At 39.5% G+C, this 18,514-nt stretch overlaps 1 protein-coding gene across 1 annotated transcript; it reads right to left on the bottom strand.

The window, feature by feature from the left end:
* Positions 1-6,351: 6,351 nt before the first annotated feature.
* TXNDC9 (thioredoxin domain containing 9) lies at positions 6,352-18,119 on the bottom strand. The gene is made up of 5 exons (XM_068981219.1): positions 18,009-18,119; positions 15,449-15,660; positions 13,409-13,527; positions 10,814-11,068; positions 6,352-6,834 (listed from the first exon to the last, which is right to left on the bottom strand). The coding sequence occupies exons 2-5, from the start codon at positions 15,635-15,637 to the stop codon at positions 6,717-6,719; spliced, it is 681 nt and encodes a 226-aa protein (XP_068837320.1). The 5' UTR covers positions 15,638-15,660; positions 18,009-18,119; the 3' UTR covers positions 6,352-6,716.
* Positions 18,120-18,514: the final 395 nt, after the last annotated feature.

Genomic DNA, 18,514 nt, shown 5'->3' with positions numbered 1-18,514 from the left:
AATAGGCTTTGTGTTGCATGATTTTGCCCAACTGAAAACTAATGTGTGCCCTAAGCACGTTTAAGGTAGGCTAGGCTAACCTATGGTGCTTGGATAGGTTAGATGTATTAAATGCATTTTTAAGTTATGGTATCTTCAATTTATGGTGGGTTTATCAGGCTGTAACCCTGTCATGAAGTCCAGAAAGATCTGTAGTTTCACTGCCCTAAAAATCCTATGTGCTTCAGCTTTTCATACCTCACTTCACTTTAACCCCTGGCAACCACTCATCTTTTCACTGCCTCCAATATTTTTTAAGATTTATTTTTGGCTGCACTGGGTCTTCACTGCTGCGTGCAGGCCTTCTCTAGCTGCAGTGAGCAGAGGCTACTCTCTGTTGCAGTGCACAGACTCTAGGGTGTGTGGGCGTCAGTTGTTATAGCACACAAACTCAGTACTTGTTGCTTGCAGGCTCTAGAGCGCTGGCTCAGTACTTGCGGTGCATGGGCTGAGGTGCTCTGCTGTGTGTGGGATTGTCTTGGACCAGGGATTGAACCCGAGTCTCCTGGCAGGTGGATTCTTAACCATCGGACTAGCAGGGAAGTCCACTGCCTCCAATGTTAATGTTCCTAGAAATATCATGTAGTTGAAACCATACAGTATGCAACCTTTCAGATTGGTATCTTTCAGTTTGTACCATGCATTTAAGTTTCCTCCATGTCTTTTCAAGTCTTAATAGCTCATTTATGTTGAACACTGGATACTATTCCATTGTCTGAATGTACCACAGTTTATCATTTCATCTACTGAGACATCTTGGTTGCTACCAAGTTTAGCAATTATGAATAAAGCTGTTGTAGGCGTTCATGTATAGGTTTTTGTATAGAAATACATTTTCAACTTATTTAGGTAAATATCAGGACTGCAATTTCTGGATCATCTGGTAAGAGTGTTTTGTAAGTAAGAAACTGCCCAACTGTCCTCCAAGGTGGCTGTACCATTATTACCAGCAATGAATGAGAGTTCCTCTTGCTCTGCACCCATACCAGCATTTGGTGCTGTGGTTTGCCTTTCTGGTCATTCTAACAGGTGTGTAGTGGTATCTCATTGTTTTAATTTGCATTTCCCTAATGACATACAATGTGGGGCATATTTTCATGTGCTTCTTTATCTTCTGCATATCTTCTTGGGTGAAGTGTCTGTTCAGGTGTTTGGCCCATCCTTTGAGTTGTTTCCTTATGGGTTGTTGTCTTGTTAAGTTTTAAGTTCTTTTTATATTTCAGGAGTCTCTTATTATTATCTTTTGCAAATATTTCCTCTCAGTCTATGACCTGTCTGTCTTCCAATTTTCTTTATATTTGTTTTCACAGAGCACAATTTTTATTTAATAAAGTCCATCTTAGCCATTCTTTCATTCAGGGATTGTGCTTTTGGTGTTGCACCTAAAATGTCATCACCATACATACCCAAGATCATCTAGGTTTTCTCCTAGGTTCAGTTCAGTTCAGTAGCTCAGTCGTGCCCGACTCTTTGCGACCCCATGAATCACAGCACGCCAGGCCTCCTTGTCCATCACCAACTCCCAGAATTCACTCAGACTCACGTCCATCAAGTCAGTGATGCCATCCAGCCATCTCATCCTCTGTCGTCCCCTTCTCCTCCTGCCCCCAATCCCTCCCAGCAACAGAGTCTTTTCCAATGAGGCAACTCTTCGCATGAGGTGGCCAAAGTACTGGAGTTTCAGCTTTAGCATCAGTCCTTCCAAAGAAATCCCAGGGCTGATCTCCTTCAGAATGGACTGGTTGGATCTCCTTGCAGTCCAAGGGACTCTCAAGAGTCTTCTCCAACACCACAGTTCAAAAGCATCAATTCTTCGGCGCTCAACTTATCTGCTAGGAATTTTAGTTTTGTGACTTTACACTTAGTTCTAAAATCTATTTTGAGTTAATGTCTGTGAATGGCATAAAACTTGTCTGAATTCTTTTTTGGGAGAAGGGCATGTGAAGATCTAGCTGTTGTAGCACCATTATTGAAAGGTTATCTTCGCTTGCCTCTGCTTTTCTGTCAAAGACCAGCTGACTATACATACAATACGGGTTTGTATCTGGGCTCTCTATTCTATTCCACTGATTTGTCCATTCTTCTGCCAACACCACACTGTCATTGCTGTTGTTGATCAGTCACTAAGTCATGTCCAACTCTTTGTGACTCCATGGACTGCAGCATGCCAGGCTTCCCTGTCCTTTACTAACTCCTGGTGTTTGCTCAAACTCATGTCCAATGAGTCAGTGATGCCATCCAACCATCTCATCCTTTGTCACCCCCTTCTCCTCCTGCCCGCAATCTTCCCCTGCATTAGGGTCTTTTCCAATGAGTCAACTCTTTGCATCAGGCCAAAGTATTGGAGCTTCAGCTTCAGTCCTTCCAATGAACATTCAGGGTTGATTTCCTTTAGGATTGAGTTGTTTGATCTCCTTGCTATCCAAGTGACCCTCAAGAGTTTTCTCCAGCACCACAGTTTGAAAGCATCTATTCAGTGCTCAGCCTTCTTTATGGCCCAACTCTCATATCCATACACTGCTAATGGAAAACCCATAGCTTTCACTATATAAATCTTTCCCAGCAAAGTGATGTCTCTGCTTTTAATATTCTGTCTAGGTTTGTCATAACTTTTCTTCCAAGGAGTAAGCATCTTTTAATTTCATGGCTGCATTATCATGTCTTTTTGTGTGTGTGAAATCTGAAGAAAATATGTATTTTCATTAATACTGTATCACATTAATTTCCTATTTTTTTGCAACATATCTCTTTATATTCTCAGAATTGGATTAGAAGGGTCAAATATTAAATTCTTTTAAAAAATCATTAAGGTAATAAAATTTCTAGACTTTTAGCAGTAATACCAGATGCCAAAATACACAGAAGTATATCAAAGTTCTGAGTGAATATAAATTAGAAATCTAGCATTCTATTCATCCTAAGTCAAACAAGTGGAATCACAATGCCATAAATTTTTTACCTAGGCAAAAATTCTTACATTTTCTAAAATATATATTACACTATCAGTTCAGTTCAGTTGCTCAGTCGTGTTTAGCTCTTTGCAACTCCATGGATTGCAGCATGCCAGGCTTCCCTGTCCATGACCAATTCCCAGAGCTTGCTCAAACTCATGTCCATTAAGTCAGTGATGCCATCCAACCATCTCATCCACTGTCATCCTCTTCTCCTCCTGCCTTCAATCTTTCCCAGCATCAGGTCTTTTCCAATGAGTCAGCCCTTTGCATCAGGTGGCCAAAGTATTGGAGCTTCAGCATCAGTCCTTCCAATGAATATTCAGGATTGATTTCCTTTAGGATTGACTGGTTTGATCTCCTTGCAGTCCAAGGGATTCTCAAGTCTTCTCCAACACCATAGTTCAAAAGTACCAATTTTTCGGTGCTCAGTTTTCTTTGGGAGAAGGCAATGGCAACCCACTCCAGTACTCTTGCCTGGGAAATCCCATGGATGGAGGAGCCTGGTAGGCTACAGTCCATGGGGTCACTAAGAGTTGGACAGGACTGAGCGACTTTTCACTTTCACGCACTGGAGAAGGAAATGGCAACCCACTCCAGTATTCTTGCCTGGAGAACCCCAGGGAGGGGAGCCTGGTGGGCTGCCGCTTATGTGGTTGTAGAGTCGGACATGACTGCCGTGACTTAGCAGCAGCAGCAGCTTTCTTTATGGTCCAACGGTCACCACCACATGCCTACTGGAGAAACCATAGCTTTGACTATATGAACCTTTTGTTGGCAAAGTAACGTCTCTTTTAATATGCTGTCTAGGTTGGTCATGGGCTTCCCTTGTGGCTCAGCTGGTAGAGAATCTGCCTGCAATACAAGAGACCTGGGTTTGATCCCTGGGTTGGGAAGATTCCCCCAGAGAAGGGAAAGGATACCCACTCCAGTATTCTGGCTTGGAGAATTCCATGGACTGTATAGTCCATGGGGTCACAGAGTCAGACACGACTGAGCAACTTTCACTTTAGGTTTGTCATAGCTTTTCTTCCAAGGAGCAAGCGTCCTTTAATTTCATGGCTGCACTCACCATCTGCAGTGACTGTGGAGCCCAAGAAAATAACGTTTGTCATTGTTTCCACTGTTTCCTCATGTATTTGCCATATTACATTATACCTACTATATATATATATATATATATATATGTACAAAAAAGCTCTTCTACTACTTTTGATAAAGAACAAGAAAAAAAAGATGGAGAAATTGGAAAACATAAACTAAATGAAATGAGAACACTGAATATGAAATAGAAGTGAAACAAACTAGATAAGATTTACCAGAAGTATGTTGGAATTTTTTGAAAAATAGAAATGCCCAAGTATTGCTTTCTTTCCTCTAAAGTTCTAGATATGTTTCTAATTAGCACTCGCTCATGTTTAAAAAAGTGTTTTTTAAAAGGTATGATAAAAAGATATGATGATCTTCTATCGTTAAGTCTTAAAGTTGGCTAATGTCTTCCAACTTTGTTGTTCTCTTTCCATACTGTGTTGGCTGTTCTGAGCCTTTTTCTTTTTCATATAAACTTGAGAATTGTTTGTCAGTATCCATAAAATAAGTTTCAGGGATTTTGACTGGGATTGCATTGAATCTATGAGTTAAATTTATGAACCTATGAATCAAGTTGAATGTAATAATTAACTGACATCTTAAATACTGAATCACCCTATCCCTGAACATGGACTGTATCTCCATTTATTTATTCCTTAATATCTTTCATCTGTTTTGTTGTTTCCCCTCATTTAGTGCTAATGGTAGCATCTTTTAATTGTAAATTTCAGTTGTTCATTGTTGCTGGTATAGCAAGACAGTAGACTTTTGTATATTAACCTTGTATTCTACAACTTTGCTCTATCTTTCATTAGTTCCAGGAGGGTTGTTTGCTTGTTTTTGTAAATTCTGCTGGACTTTCTATTAATACATAATCATGTCATCTACAAGCTATCACAAGTTTACTTCTGTCTTTTCAATATTTTTTCTTTCCTTGTTGTACTAGCTAAGACTTCCACTATGATACTGAAAAGCAGAGGTGAGCTGGTAAAGACATTTTACCTTGTGTGTGATCTTAATGGGAAAACTTCAAACTTCTTCCATTATGTGTGATATTAGCTGTAGGTATATTAGTTTTAGGTTTTTATAGGTATTTTCAAAAAGTGAAGTTGAGTACATTCCCTTCTATTGTTTACTGAGTTTTTAATCATGAATAGTATCGGATTTTGTCAAATGCTTTTTCTACTGATAAGGTTAAAGTGAAGTCACGCATTTGTGTCCGACTCTTTGCAACCCCGTGGACTATGGCCCACTATGCTCCTCTGTCCATGGGATTTTCCAGGCAAGAGTACTGGAGTGGGTTGCCATTTCCTTCTCCAGAGGATCTTCCTGACCCAGGGATCAAACCCAGGTCTCCTGCATTGTAAGCAAAGTCTCCCGCTTTACTGTCTGAGCCACCAGGGAAGTCACTGATAAGGTTATGTGATTCTAATTTTTTAGACAGTGACTACGTTAATTGATTTTTCAAGTATTGAAACAGCTTTGCATACCTGGGATAAATCTCATTTGGTTGTGGTGCCTGGTTGTTTTTTATATACTGTTGGACTGATCTGCTAATATTTTAAGGATCTTTGCTTCTGTTCAAGACAGATGTCTTTGTTTTTGCCATTAGAGTAAAGCTGGTCTCATGAGTTAGGAACGAGACCTAACTCTTTCTGCTTCCATCTTTTGAAAGGGAATGTAGAGAATTTATAAAACCTCTTCATTAATTAATGTTCACTAGAATTCACCAGTGAACCCACATGGGTCTGGTGCTTTGTTTTAGAAAGTTAGTAGCTGTTGATTATATAAAAGAGGCCTATTCAGATTGTCTATTTCTTGTGTGAGTTTTAGTAGGATCATGGTTCAAGTACCACAGAGACTCACTATTCTTCCCAAGACTGAGTATTTTCTTGAATAAGTATTTTTGTTTGCTGTATGCTCTTATGACAATTTCCAGAGACTTTAATTTTTAGAAAAATATTTACCAGTTACGGTTGTTTCACTGATGGGTCTGTAGATCATGCTGCCATTCCCAAAGTGCTTCTTGATTTTTTAACGCACATCTTAAAATATAAGCAATCAGGACTCTTTAAATAAGGCAGTATGTTCACAACCTGAAAAAGCTTTCTGATGCCATCAGTTGATTCAACACCACCATGCAGCTTACAGAATAAATAAACAGTTCTTTAATCATTACTTAAATATATTCCAGAAGTGAAGAGTGTTTCTAATTCATTTACCAGTGCTATCTGTTACACCAGTAAATGTTACTTGACCTCTTTATAAAGTAAATAATGCTGCGTAAGAATTAGTCCTGGAATAGTGTGCTGAATTTCTATTTTCAATCCAGTAGATTAAAAACACAATTGTGAATGGTATAAAAACGTAAGAATCATTGTGATAAAACCAATCTCAAAAATAGAGAATCCAGACTCTCCTCAGATCATTTTAGAACTCAGAAGTTTTCCTCTACTTAAACACAAGCTCCACATAGAAAATATTAAGGATGTTTTTCACTATGATGCCACTGCATAAAACTCTAGAATGTGACCATCAGGAGATGAATATACTGAAATCAATAGAGTTTAGAAAACACATCTAATTGTGAAGTAAGGATAAATAAAAAGACAATTTACAAAGAATTATAACTAATTTCTAATCATCATCAGAGTCTGAATCATATTTCTTTCCTCGAATAGTTTTCTTTTCCAGCTTTGTAAAGTTTGTTCCAAATTTCTTTTGGCTCTGAAATGGTGGCTCCATTAAATTTCCACTAAAAAGAAACAAATATGAAAAACACTTAATTCTCTATGATTTAGTACAGCTGGTATATTAAACTACACAAAAATCTATCCTCACTGGAACACATGGAACAGGGTAAAATTTTCTTTATAATGCTAGTGTTGAGGAAGGGGTACCAAAAATTAATACTGATAGTTAATAGTTAATAATGAAAATTCACAGTTTTAAACCTTACTTTGTACTACTAAATGCTTCTGACTAGCATTTTATTTTCTTATCATTAATTACTGATTAGCATTTCATGGAATGTACCAACAAAATCTCTGATTGAAAACCATACAAGGAAATCAGTTATTGTCATGTTTTGGGTATGCTGAATCTGTATTAGACTCCTATCCCTGTGAAAATGACACAGGAAAATGACACTATTTTTGATAGCCTGTTACGACCAGTTTGATCCTATTTAACATCTTTTAATGTTTACATCACTATAGACAATAAACTCATGGAACTCATTATCATTAACCCTAAATTAGTATAGAATGCTTTTCATGATACCTGAAAAATAAGATCTTGGTTTTGAAATATCATTTGCCACCAAAGGGAATCATGGCTTCTTAGAGATAAAGTCAATTCCTATGGAGAATACAACACAGGTCCCCCTAAAAGATCTTACCTGCACCAGAAAGAAAGTGCTCAAAGGATTACGGGGACGTGTCAAGAACACACAAAAGCCAGAATGCAAGGCTCTCACAGGGCAAATGTGAGGCAATCTGAGCTTCAAAGTAAATAATAACAGTAATACTCCATAATATATCCCATTGAATAAAATAATCCATAGCCCATTCTAATACAAATAAATGAAAAAGTAAACGAATGTGGGGTCTGCAGAAGGTCTTCCTTAAATTACCAGTTAGCTTGGTAGACAACTGATGAGCCAGTGCTCAGATAAGACTGCCAGCAATGAGACAAACCACCCTATGTCTCCCGATACGGTACACTGAGAAAGAAGAACACATCACTTCCATATTACACCTGGGGAAAATATGCAAAACCCAAAATCTTACTGTGAAACATTAGGTGAACCCAAACTGGGAGACGCTCTATGAAATAACTAGTTGTACTGGTCAAAATTGTTAAACTATTGGAAAACGAGGGGAACACATTGCTGTAGGTTAAAGGAAACTATAAATGCACAGTAAGTACTCGGGACTCATTTCTTTAGTATGGAGGATATTATTGGGACAATGATGGACTTTGAATAAGGTCTGTAAACTATGTATTTTGTATTTTAATAATTTTTACTGTGGATGTGTAAGAATGTCCCTGTTCTTAGGAAATGCAAACAGAAATATTTAGGAGTAAAGGGACAATACAGCTACAATATTCAGTCAGATGGTTCTGAAAAAAGTTTATATATACCCCAAAACAGAATGATAAAGCAAATATAAAATATTGAAAATTGACAGATACGGGTGAATGATATATGAGAATTCTTTGCACTAGTTTCCAACTTATTTAAAATTGGAAATCACGATTTAATATTAACGTTTTACTTAAGAAGACAAAACCTGAACTTCAAAATCAATTTCTACAATATAGGAATGACTTATACTCATGTAGGAGAGATTCACAGAAAAAGGAGGAAGGAAAATAAAAAGATGAGGGAATTTTCTACTTATTGAAAGGTATTCTGACTGGAATAACTGGAAAATTTAACCTATTATTTTTGAAGATAAAAAACAGATACATAAGATGTGCTCTAATCTGCGAAATTAGATAAACTGTCTGGTGAAGTGAACAAAGAGATGAGTGGAAAATGGAAGCTGGATTTTAGATCATTTTCTACTGAGATTGTTCTTTATAGATAAGTAATTTAAGCTAAACAGAGAAATGAGATGTTATGTAGTTTACCAGAGTCGACAAGTGATACAGGAGTAACTACATTAAAAATCTAATGTTTGAAAATAAGTCATTATCAATTTGAGTAATCTGGGTTAAAGCAGGAAGGAGTCAATTCTTCTCGAGTGTCATCCTGGGTTTCCAGATGAATACTGAATTAGATTTCATAGGATCTGTTTGAAAACTTTTAGAGTTAGGTGGACTCTAAAACCCAAGATCAACTTTATTTGGAACTATGATTTTGCTGTAAGATCATACTAAGGTACACTTTAAGAGATAAGCTTTTCCTTTGTGGCAGTTTTTCTTCATCCCCAGGTTCAAGATAAAGCTTATGGAAATATTTATTTCCATAAAATATTACCATAAAAATGAATAATAATATATTTATTTTATGAAAATAAAGGACAGAAATGGTATGGACTTAACAGAAGCAGAAGATATTAATAAGAGGTGACAAAAATACACAAAAGAACTATACAAAAAAGATCTTCATGACCCAGATAATCATGACAGTGTGATCACTCACCTAGAGCCAGACATCCTGGAATGTGAAGTCAAGTGGGCCTCAGAAAGCATCACTAGGAACAAAGCTAGTGGAGATGATGGAATTCCAGTTGAGCTATTTCAAATTCTGAAAGATGATGCTGTGAAAGTGCTGCACTCAATATGCCAGCAAATTTGGAAAACTCAGCAGTGGCCACAGGACTGGAAAAGGTCAGTTTCCATTCCAATCCCAAAGAAAGGCAATGCCAAAGAATGCTGAAACTACCACACAATTGCACTCATCTCACACACTAGTAAAGTAATGCTCTAAATTCTCCAAGCCAGGCTTCAGCAATACGTGAACCGTGAACTTCCAGATGTTCAAGCTGGTTTTAGAAAACGCAGAGGAACCAGAGATCAAACTGCCAACATCCGCTGGACCATCAAAAAAGCAAGAGAGTTTCAGAAAAACATCTATTTCTGCTTTAGTGACTATGCCAAAGCCTTTAACTGTGTAGATCACAATAAACTGTAGAAAATTCTGAAAGAGATGGGAATACCAGACCACCTGACCTGCCTCTTGAGAAACCTATATGCAGGTCAAGAAGCAGCAGTTAGAACTGGACATGGAACAACAGACTGGTTCCAAACAGGAAAAGGAGAACGTCAAGGCTGTATACTGTCACCCTGCTTATTTAACTTATATGCAGAGTACATCATGAGAAACGCTGGTCTGGAGGAAGCACAAGCTGGAATCAAGATTGCCAGGAGAAATATCAATAACCTCAGATATGCAGATGACACCACCCTTATGGCAGAAAGTGAAGAGGAACTAAAAAGCCTCTTGATGAAAGTGAAAGAGGAGAGTGAAAAAGTTGGCTTAAAGCTCAACATTAAGAAAACGAAGATCACAGCATCCGGTCCCATCACTTCATGGGAAATAGATGGGGAAACAGTGGAAACAGTGTCAGACTTTATTTTGGGGGGCTCCAAAATGACTGCAGATGGTGACTACAGTCATTAAATTAAAAGATGCTTACTCCTTGGATGGAAGGTTATGACCAACCTAGATAGCATATTAAAAAGTGGAGACATTACTTTGCCAACAAAGGTCCATCTAGTCAAGGCTATGATTTTTCCATTGGTCATGTATGGATGTGAGAGTTGGACTGTGAAAAAACTGAGTGCTGAAAACTGATGCTTTCGAACTGTGGTGTTGGAGAAGACTCTTGAGAGTCCCTTGGACTGCAAGGAGATCCAACCAGTCCATTCTAAAGGAGATAAGCCCTGGGATTTCTTTGGAAGGAATGATGCTAAAGCTGAAACTCCAGTACTTTGGCCAACTCATGTGAAGAGTTGACTCATTGGAAAAGACTCTGATGCTGGGAGGGATTGGGGGCAGGAGAAGGGGACAACAGAGGATGAGATGGCTGGATGGCTTTATCGATGGACGTGAGTCTGAGTGAACTCCGGGAGTTGGTGATGGATAGGGAGATCTGGTGTGCTGTGCAAAGAGTTGGACACAACTGAGTGACTGAACTGAACTAAACTGAACATAAATATTACCTAAAAACTTCCAACTGAATATGGGAATTAAAATAAATTGCTGGTTTGCTGCAAGTTACCTGTAATTGAGAATATCAGAACACCCCAGCCTCCACTCTAAGGTCTCTGTGGTGAAGTCATCTGTATTTCCTAGGTCAGAAAATCCAACAACAAAATCCTGTGTTTTTCCATCTTTCACCAGTGCTAGTGTGGGAATGACTTTGATACGCAGTCTCTCACAAAGGAAAGGTGCTTTTTCCACATTCAGTTTCAAAAATTTGGTCTCAAGATGTTTCTTGGACAGTATCACCAAATGTCTGTCTAGTATTTTACACCTGTAAATAACAACACATAGAAAACCAAAAGCTAAAAATGACAATTTATCAAAATAAATATTAAGGCACACCTAAGTTTTTACTTTTCCTGAATCGCATAATCTGCCAGTCAACTTATGTATCTACCAGATAACCTCATTTCCATTTCATAGGGTAGGTACCTCTTTCTCTACCGCTTATGATACTGTAGTCCAGAAGGCTGGATCTGCCTTAATGATATACATAAAGAACAAAGTACTCAACATATGACTTAGGTGGCTCACAAAGCTGTCATGTTCATGGCTAAGAATAAAAAAATAGTCGTTTTCCTTATGCATGTTTCCTGGCATTTCATAAAAGAGACAAACCTGAACTTGACAGAGCTCAGAAGACACCGCTCAGAATTAGAAATGTACAGGTGGTGTTGTATTTGGAAGTCACTAAGAAAGACTGAGTATGTCACTGAGAAGGAACCTTTCCAACCGTACAAATTCTGTTAGTGTGAAGTCTATCAAGGTTAAAGCTACAAATATATGGTCATGATGGTTCTAAAGAAGTGCAAAATACCAGCAGTATTTTTATTGAGCCACCTGAAAAGGAAAAGTGGCATTTTCTTTAAATTACACTTTAAACTGGCCAACCCTTTGGTGTATCTGAGAGAGAACTATAAAAACCTCTGTGAGCAGTTGTTCTTACCCAGAGGTAATTAGTACAATCAACTTTTTAAAACATACAGATGAATCAAAAGTCTCTGGGACTTGAGCTGAGAAACATGCAAGGGACTCCTAAGCTCAGCGAAGTTTGATCACTACTCTGCTTTCGATAATTAATACACCAGCACCACAGGTGACTTTACTAGCAGGTTTCTGGGGTACTTCTTGGTAGTTGTGCCTGAGTTAAGTTCAGGTCCACTGAGTTTCTAATAACCCTGATGCCTCATCACCTCTGAGTGATTCTTTTCATATATCACTCATGCAGTGAAGCAATGGGATTTTATTAATAGTGAAAATTGTCAGGAGAGAATAAGTGGTTTCTGAATGAAGTGCCAAAGAAGTGACAGATCATTTGGAGAAATACATTCTCGAGGGTTTCTACAGAAATCAACTCCACGGTTTTATTGGAATAATATGGAATCTATTTTAAATAAGTATGTCCCATTGGCCAATTAATCCATTTTTAAAATTGAATTTTTAGTCCAATTTAAACCCAGAGGGAGCAGTCATGATGTAGTTAAAATAGCATTAAGCTGGGCTCAAATCTGCTTTTATCATTTAGCAACTGAGTGACATCAGGCAGGTCACTTAATTTCTCCAAGTCTTGGTGTCCACACACAAAAAAGCATGGGGATTATAAAGTACTTACCTCAAGGGGGACTGTGAATGTTCCAGGATCTTATACTTCCTGAAATGTCTAGCATTACCACATACTAAAAATTTTGGTATCTGTCTATATTTATATCAATTCATTCAACCTTGACTTTATTTTCTTTCGTTTGTATTCTATTAGTTAAATCCCAGCCACTAATAACCATGTTGTTGGGTGAAGAGGCAAAGACAAGGGCCAGGCAGACTATGGAGATGAGAGAAGAGGGCAGGGCTGGGGCCACAGTGAGCAAGGGAGACTCTGGGTTGAAGTGTGAGTTTCCGCAGGAGCTGCTCAGCATCAGCAAATTGCTTTCATACAATTCTAGGTCTGTTATCACATCATCTGATGTTGGCAACTATTCAAACTTTGCCGCTAGGGAGAAAAAACAGGCTTAAGCCATCTGGTTTAAGATATAACCTCTTCTGGGGCTATTTTTACTTTGAGGGATCAGCCTCCAAAGAGAGGTTGGCAGACCTGGGCTCGTCTAAGAGAAATCACTTTCTCCATCTTCCATCCAAACCTGAAGTCCCAACTCTGTTTCTGGGGAAAGGCCTTGTCAAGCCATCATCTCTCTGTGAATTGCCAGTTTAGAAGTGACTGAATTCGAACTTGGTGTTCAGGTGTTGGCCCCATTTCCAACACTGTGGCTGGATTGTAATAGTAGGGACAAAAGCGGAATTCTTGGAATTGATATTAAAAAAAAAAATTTAAGTGCTCATTGCTAAGATGTTTTTAAAATTAGCTAGCGGAAATATCATTCAGAAAATAGCCACTTCTATGAAAATACTGAAATCCAATAATTTATACTCTTTTATGTCACTGGTTTTTAAGTTAATCTTTGCTGACTGCTTAATTTTAATATACAGACTTCCAGTACAAAGGACAACTTAGGAATTAGTTCCTTTCACATTTTTCTTAACTTCTCTATTAAGTCAGGGTATCTATTCAACAATCTCTTCATATGTAAAAACAGTCACTGAGGGGAAACCAAGTTACCTGAATGTGGAGTCTCTGTAGAAATGGCAAACCACTTTTTTACTCTCCTTGACCTCTTGAAAAAAGTCTCTCTCACTAGGGATTTCTCTGTATTCCCCATGTCCTTTTGAAAGCCATTCCTAATTTGAAGAAAAGAGAAATATCACACATTTGAAATCTCTTTCAATGTCACTTTATATCTTATATCCAAATCACTATATTACAGTTGAGTTTATCTTAGAAATGAATTCCTTTTGGTGACGTACTTTCCTATGTTTCTAGTGTCAGTGCAGAAATAGTCTGTGGCCCAGGACTATCTCCACAGCATAGCTTGGAATTATCTGTCTTGGTAACTTGAAATGCGTTTTCTTAGAACTTTGAAAATAAAAATTAGGCTATAAAGATTGAGAATGTAAACATCTATTTAATTTCTTTGCACTTAAACTACTAAAATCAAAAGAATCTGATCCAAGTTACTACAAAGCTTTAAAAAAAAACAGCTGTGAGATAAAGCCAACTGGTGTTTGGGGAGGGGGCGGGTACTACAGCTCTGAAGCTGAGGGGCCCTGTGTACTTTTGGTGACCACCTCAGAGACAGCACTCTTCTAGCCTGGCCACCCACAGATAGCATCCAGTGAAGAAAAAGCTGTTTTCTCATGTGGTGTCCAGAAAAAGGGACCCACAAGTCCAGCTAATCCAATTCTCCAAATCACTACCTCGACCCTTATCATCCATGTTGGACAGGTATTTCAGGGCTTTCCCGTAGCAGGAAGCTGACTGCCTCAAGTGGAAACTTGTTTCCTTTCTCAAGACTTCTACTGTCTTTTAACCTTTTTCCCCTCTACTCCTTTGTCTTACTGCCTGTGTTGGTTGCTCAGTCGTGTCCGGCTCTTTGTGACCCACGGGCTGTATGCAGCCTGCCAGGCTCCTCTGTCCATGGAATTTTACAGGCAAGAATACTCGAGTGGCTTGCCATACCCTCCTCCAGGGGATCTTCCCAATCCAGGGACTGCACCTGGGTCTCCTACATTGTAGGCAGATTCTGCACCATGTGAGCCGTTAGGGAAGCCCTTCTCAAGACTTGGTTTTAGTAAAAAGGCGGACTGGACTTGCAGACAGGAGGACTCAAACCACCGCGCGAGCACTCATTAGGCTGCGAGTTCTCATAAGCTCTGAGCCTCACGTTCCTCATTTGTAATGTGGAGATCATAAGACAACTATCTCACTGAGCTACTGTGACAAGACAACATGAGAATAACAGGGTGGTGGGAAAACACAGGTGCCTGAAAAACATTAATACATGTATTCTCTAGTTCTCAGAGAAGTCTTCTCCCACTGACTGCAATATATCCTGAACTTTGGTCTGTGGATCCCAGCCTGGACCTCAGATGACAGAAGTTCTAATCTATCTTTCAGGGCAGCCCTTCAAATATCGCACGATTGCCCTGTTCCACAGTGAACATTTCTGCCTGCTTTTGACTTTCCCATATGAAATGACTTCTAGACACCCTCATCCTCTGAATGTACTAGAAAGGGGCAGAAGCCCAGACTGTATCACCAGTTTTGTTATCTGTTTCATGTTGGCTTATGCTGAGCTACAGGAGGCCCTGGTATTTTTACCTTACTTCTTTGGTAGAGCTTCCATAAAGAGTTTAAACTCTCACATGGAAAAAGTTTAAACTTCTTAATGACACACTTGCTTTGAGCACAGACAAATCATGATAGGCTTTCTCATAACTCTACCTGAAAGGGAACCTGCAGACCCCTATTTCTCCCACTGTTCTTCCTCATCCATACTCTCCTCAACTACACAAATCTGAGCTCAGAAAATTATCCTGGACCAGGTGTTTCTTGGACTTGACTATGAATTAACACTGATTGGGCTAACTCAGAATGTGTCTTTAAAAACTATCTTTCCAACCCCCAGGGAAAATTTTTAATGGCATTAGGTACTTTTGAGGTCAAACAACCCTAAAGACTGAGAACTTTAGGCACGTGTATATAGAAGTGGTTAGAAGCATACTGTGAGAGCAATTTCAGAAAGCAGTGCAGAGAGGTTACTTGTTTCTGCTGTTGAGCTTTCTTCAGAGCCTCGAGTCTCTTTTCTTTGAGGCGTTCTAATTCATCCTCATCCATCTGATCTAGTTTCTGAATTTCCGAATCCAAATGTTCTTCCACTAGTTTGGTGGTTTGAAGCAACTGATTCTCCAGGACTTTTGAAAACATGTCAACAGATGCGTTTGCTTCCATTCTTCTAAATGGCACGGTTCAGCCTTGATGCAGGAGAGAAGGTTTACAAAGTTGGAGAAAAATATAAGACAAGAAACTTCTCTCTTAGTTCCCAAAATGCTAGCAAATATACAATTTGGAGTTCACAAAGTGTTCTGCTGACAACCAACCATGTCATGTTAAGAATTTTTACTTAAATATTTTAAAATTTAATTTTCAACAGGTTATAGTCACTCTTGTGTGTTGTTGCTTCAGTTGTGTCTGACTGTAGCCTGCCAGGCTCCTCTGTCCATGGGATTCTCCAGGCAAGAATACTGCAGTGGGTTGCCACGTCCTCCCCTAGGGGATCTTCCCGACCCAGGGATCAAACCCTGTCTCTTACGTCTCCTGCACTGGCAGGTGGGTTCTGTACCACCGGGGAAGTCACACTAGTCAAAAATAATTTAGACCAAAGGTTAGAGTGCTTTTGACTTTGTTTACTATTCTAAAGCAAAGAAATCTTTAAGACCATCACCAGACCAGAAAGAAATGAGTAGTTGAAACTAAACCTAGTGTTGTATACTGACAGTATTCTTTACCAAAGGAAAAGAGAAGCAAAGCAGAAATGACTGCAAACATGATAAAGTTTAACTGTAGCAAGGTTTTACACATATGTGTACACACCAAATTTTGCTTTTAAGATAGAGCACATTTGAGCAAAAAAATTATTTTTCATCTCTGCCTAAATGATTTTAACTCTGAAGAGAGCTCATTACAACTTGTGTAAAGAACTCTGCCTGGTGTCCCTAAGCTCTAGTTTCCAATTCTGTTCTCTCAGTAACCAATAAAGTCTAAGAGGCCACAAAGATTGATACTAGTATTGATTTAGTGACACTCAGTGCTCATAACTTTGATGTCAAACAACACTCCAAATACTAAAAGCATATTGATTTTACCATCACTCCTCTATGTAAGATAGTTTAAAAACAGACTCTAATTCAGATCTCAATGACATAGTCTATTTATTTAAAATTTTTATTTTATATTGGCATATAGTTGATTTACAATGTTGTATTTCAGGTATACAGCAAAGTGATTAATTTATACATACTCAATTCCCTTTTTCAAATTCTTTTCCCATTTAAGTTACTACAGATTACTGAATAGAGTTCCTTGTGCTATACAGTGTCTTTGTTGGTTATCTATTTCAACTGCGTATTTTAAAATAAGTTATTTTCTACCAGCAACAGTTAGATGGTGATTTTATGTACTTCTGGGTTATTACCACAGAAATTTATAATTTGTCAAAGCAGGAGACTGTTGATCTCAACTAACTATGATATGTTTTCAACTACTACTGAAGCACTTTTAAATAATCTTAAATTTGTGAGCTCATTTGCCCAGCTTCTGACCCAGAGACTGGCCCACCAGACCCTCTATTAACTGTTGAACTGAATTGAAATAGTTTTCCTGCAAAATTCTCCTCTGATTCCTTTTTTTTTTTCCCCACATGAAAAGCAGTCTAAAAGCATCCTGGATTTTATCTTTGTATTCCTGGAGCTAGCAGTGTGGGGAACACTGCAGGTGCGCAAAAAATATTTGTCAATGGTTGAAGTAGCATGTGTCTAGCTATTGTTCAAATTATGGTTATGTTTTAAAAGTATTTTTGTGTTTTAAAAACCAAAATGTAAGTTCCTCACATGCGATAAACTTTTAAAGGACCTGCATTTCAAATACAGGAAATGAATTTCACACTCCCTACTTCTCAAGAAAAACTTAAGGCTATGACTCTCAGGATCAGGGCGGATGAGACAGAAAAGTAGTCTTTGTTAAACACAGACTTGCTTGTCAGACCTTGTTCTTTACAAGGGGCGTAGCGGATGCTTGTCCCTAGAGTTTTACACGCTGAGCTCAGAATTTAATTCTGGATAATTGGGAGGAGAAGCGATTAACAAGAGCTGTTCTAGGGGGCAGGTTGTGCTGGTCATCGCCTTCAGAAAGGGGGAAAGGAGATGGTGCAGAGATAACTTCATTCTCCAAACCAAAAGCTTCCGATTGTTTTTTCAGTTCAACTGAATGGTGGGGAGGGACGTGTCCTGAAGTTACCTAACCATTCCCGCGATTCCCCTGTATGCACCCGCCAAAACAACCAGGGGGCCTCACCGTTAACCGCACGCCAGCCGCTTCCCAAAAGTACCCTCGCCACGCCCCGCACCCCGGGAACAGACGAGGGCAGAGGCGAGGTGGCCCCAGCTTCAAAGCCTCCCCGGCGCATGCGCCAAAGCCTCCCCCGTGGCGGGGACTCCCGGGCCCGAGCCGCGCCCCTCCCTCGCCTAGGTAGGATGCGGAGCAGTCGGGCGTCCGTTAGCACCAGGATGTATGGCCGGTTTTTTCACGCCACTCTCTGCCTCACCTGAGCTCTCGGCGATACCTGAGGTATGAAGAACCAGCTTCTCCAGAAGAGCAATCCTCTCTGGCTCCAGCCTCCAAGCAGCGGCGGGTAGCTGCGAAGCGGCCGTCACTTCCGCCTCCTCATTGGCCGCGGATCTCACGCGATAGCCACTGCGACGTCCCAGGAAGTGGAGGTAGTGCGGGGGAGGGGGGAGGGGAGTGCGCGCGGCGAGCGCTTCTGCGCGTGCGCCCTTCTCCACCTTTCCTCTGCTCCGGCTCTCCGAACTCTTGGCGTTGGAACGAACCTTTCCCTCCCTCCGAGTGAACAGCCCAGAGGGCTGGGGAGCCGAAGTACGCCGGAGATTGTAGTTTCTTAAGTGTTTAGCCTGGAGTCGACGTTCTTAGGCTCTGACACATCAACAGTGTTACAGCAGAAAGGAAATAGCAATGACCCTGCTCTGGAGTGGCACTCCAATTTTGTTTCCATTCGGTTTATTGAAAAATTCCCCCCTTGAAAAAACAAAGTAT

This window comes from Capricornis sumatraensis, chromosome 1, assembly GCF_032405125.1.
Source record: "Capricornis sumatraensis isolate serow.1 chromosome 1, serow.2, whole genome shotgun sequence".
NCBI classification, from domain to species: Eukaryota; Metazoa; Chordata; class Mammalia; order Artiodactyla; family Bovidae; genus Capricornis; species Capricornis sumatraensis.
This window is presented reverse-complemented; position numbering and strand designations above follow the sequence as displayed.

Bases quoted from the DNA above. Each gene is read 5' to 3' on its own strand.
- TXNDC9 (XM_068981219.1), bottom strand. From the start codon at position 15,637: ATGGAAGCAAACGCATCTGTTGACATGTTTTCAAAAGTCCTGGAGAAT. The intron at 11,069-13,408 runs GTAACTTGGTTT...TGTTATTTACAG, and splicing joins TACAGAGACTCCACATTCAG to GTGTAAAATACTAGACAGAC. The intron at 6,835-10,813 runs GTAACTTGCAGC...GTTTCTTTTTAG, and splicing joins TCTGATATTCTCAATTACAG to TGGAAATTTAATGGAGCCAC.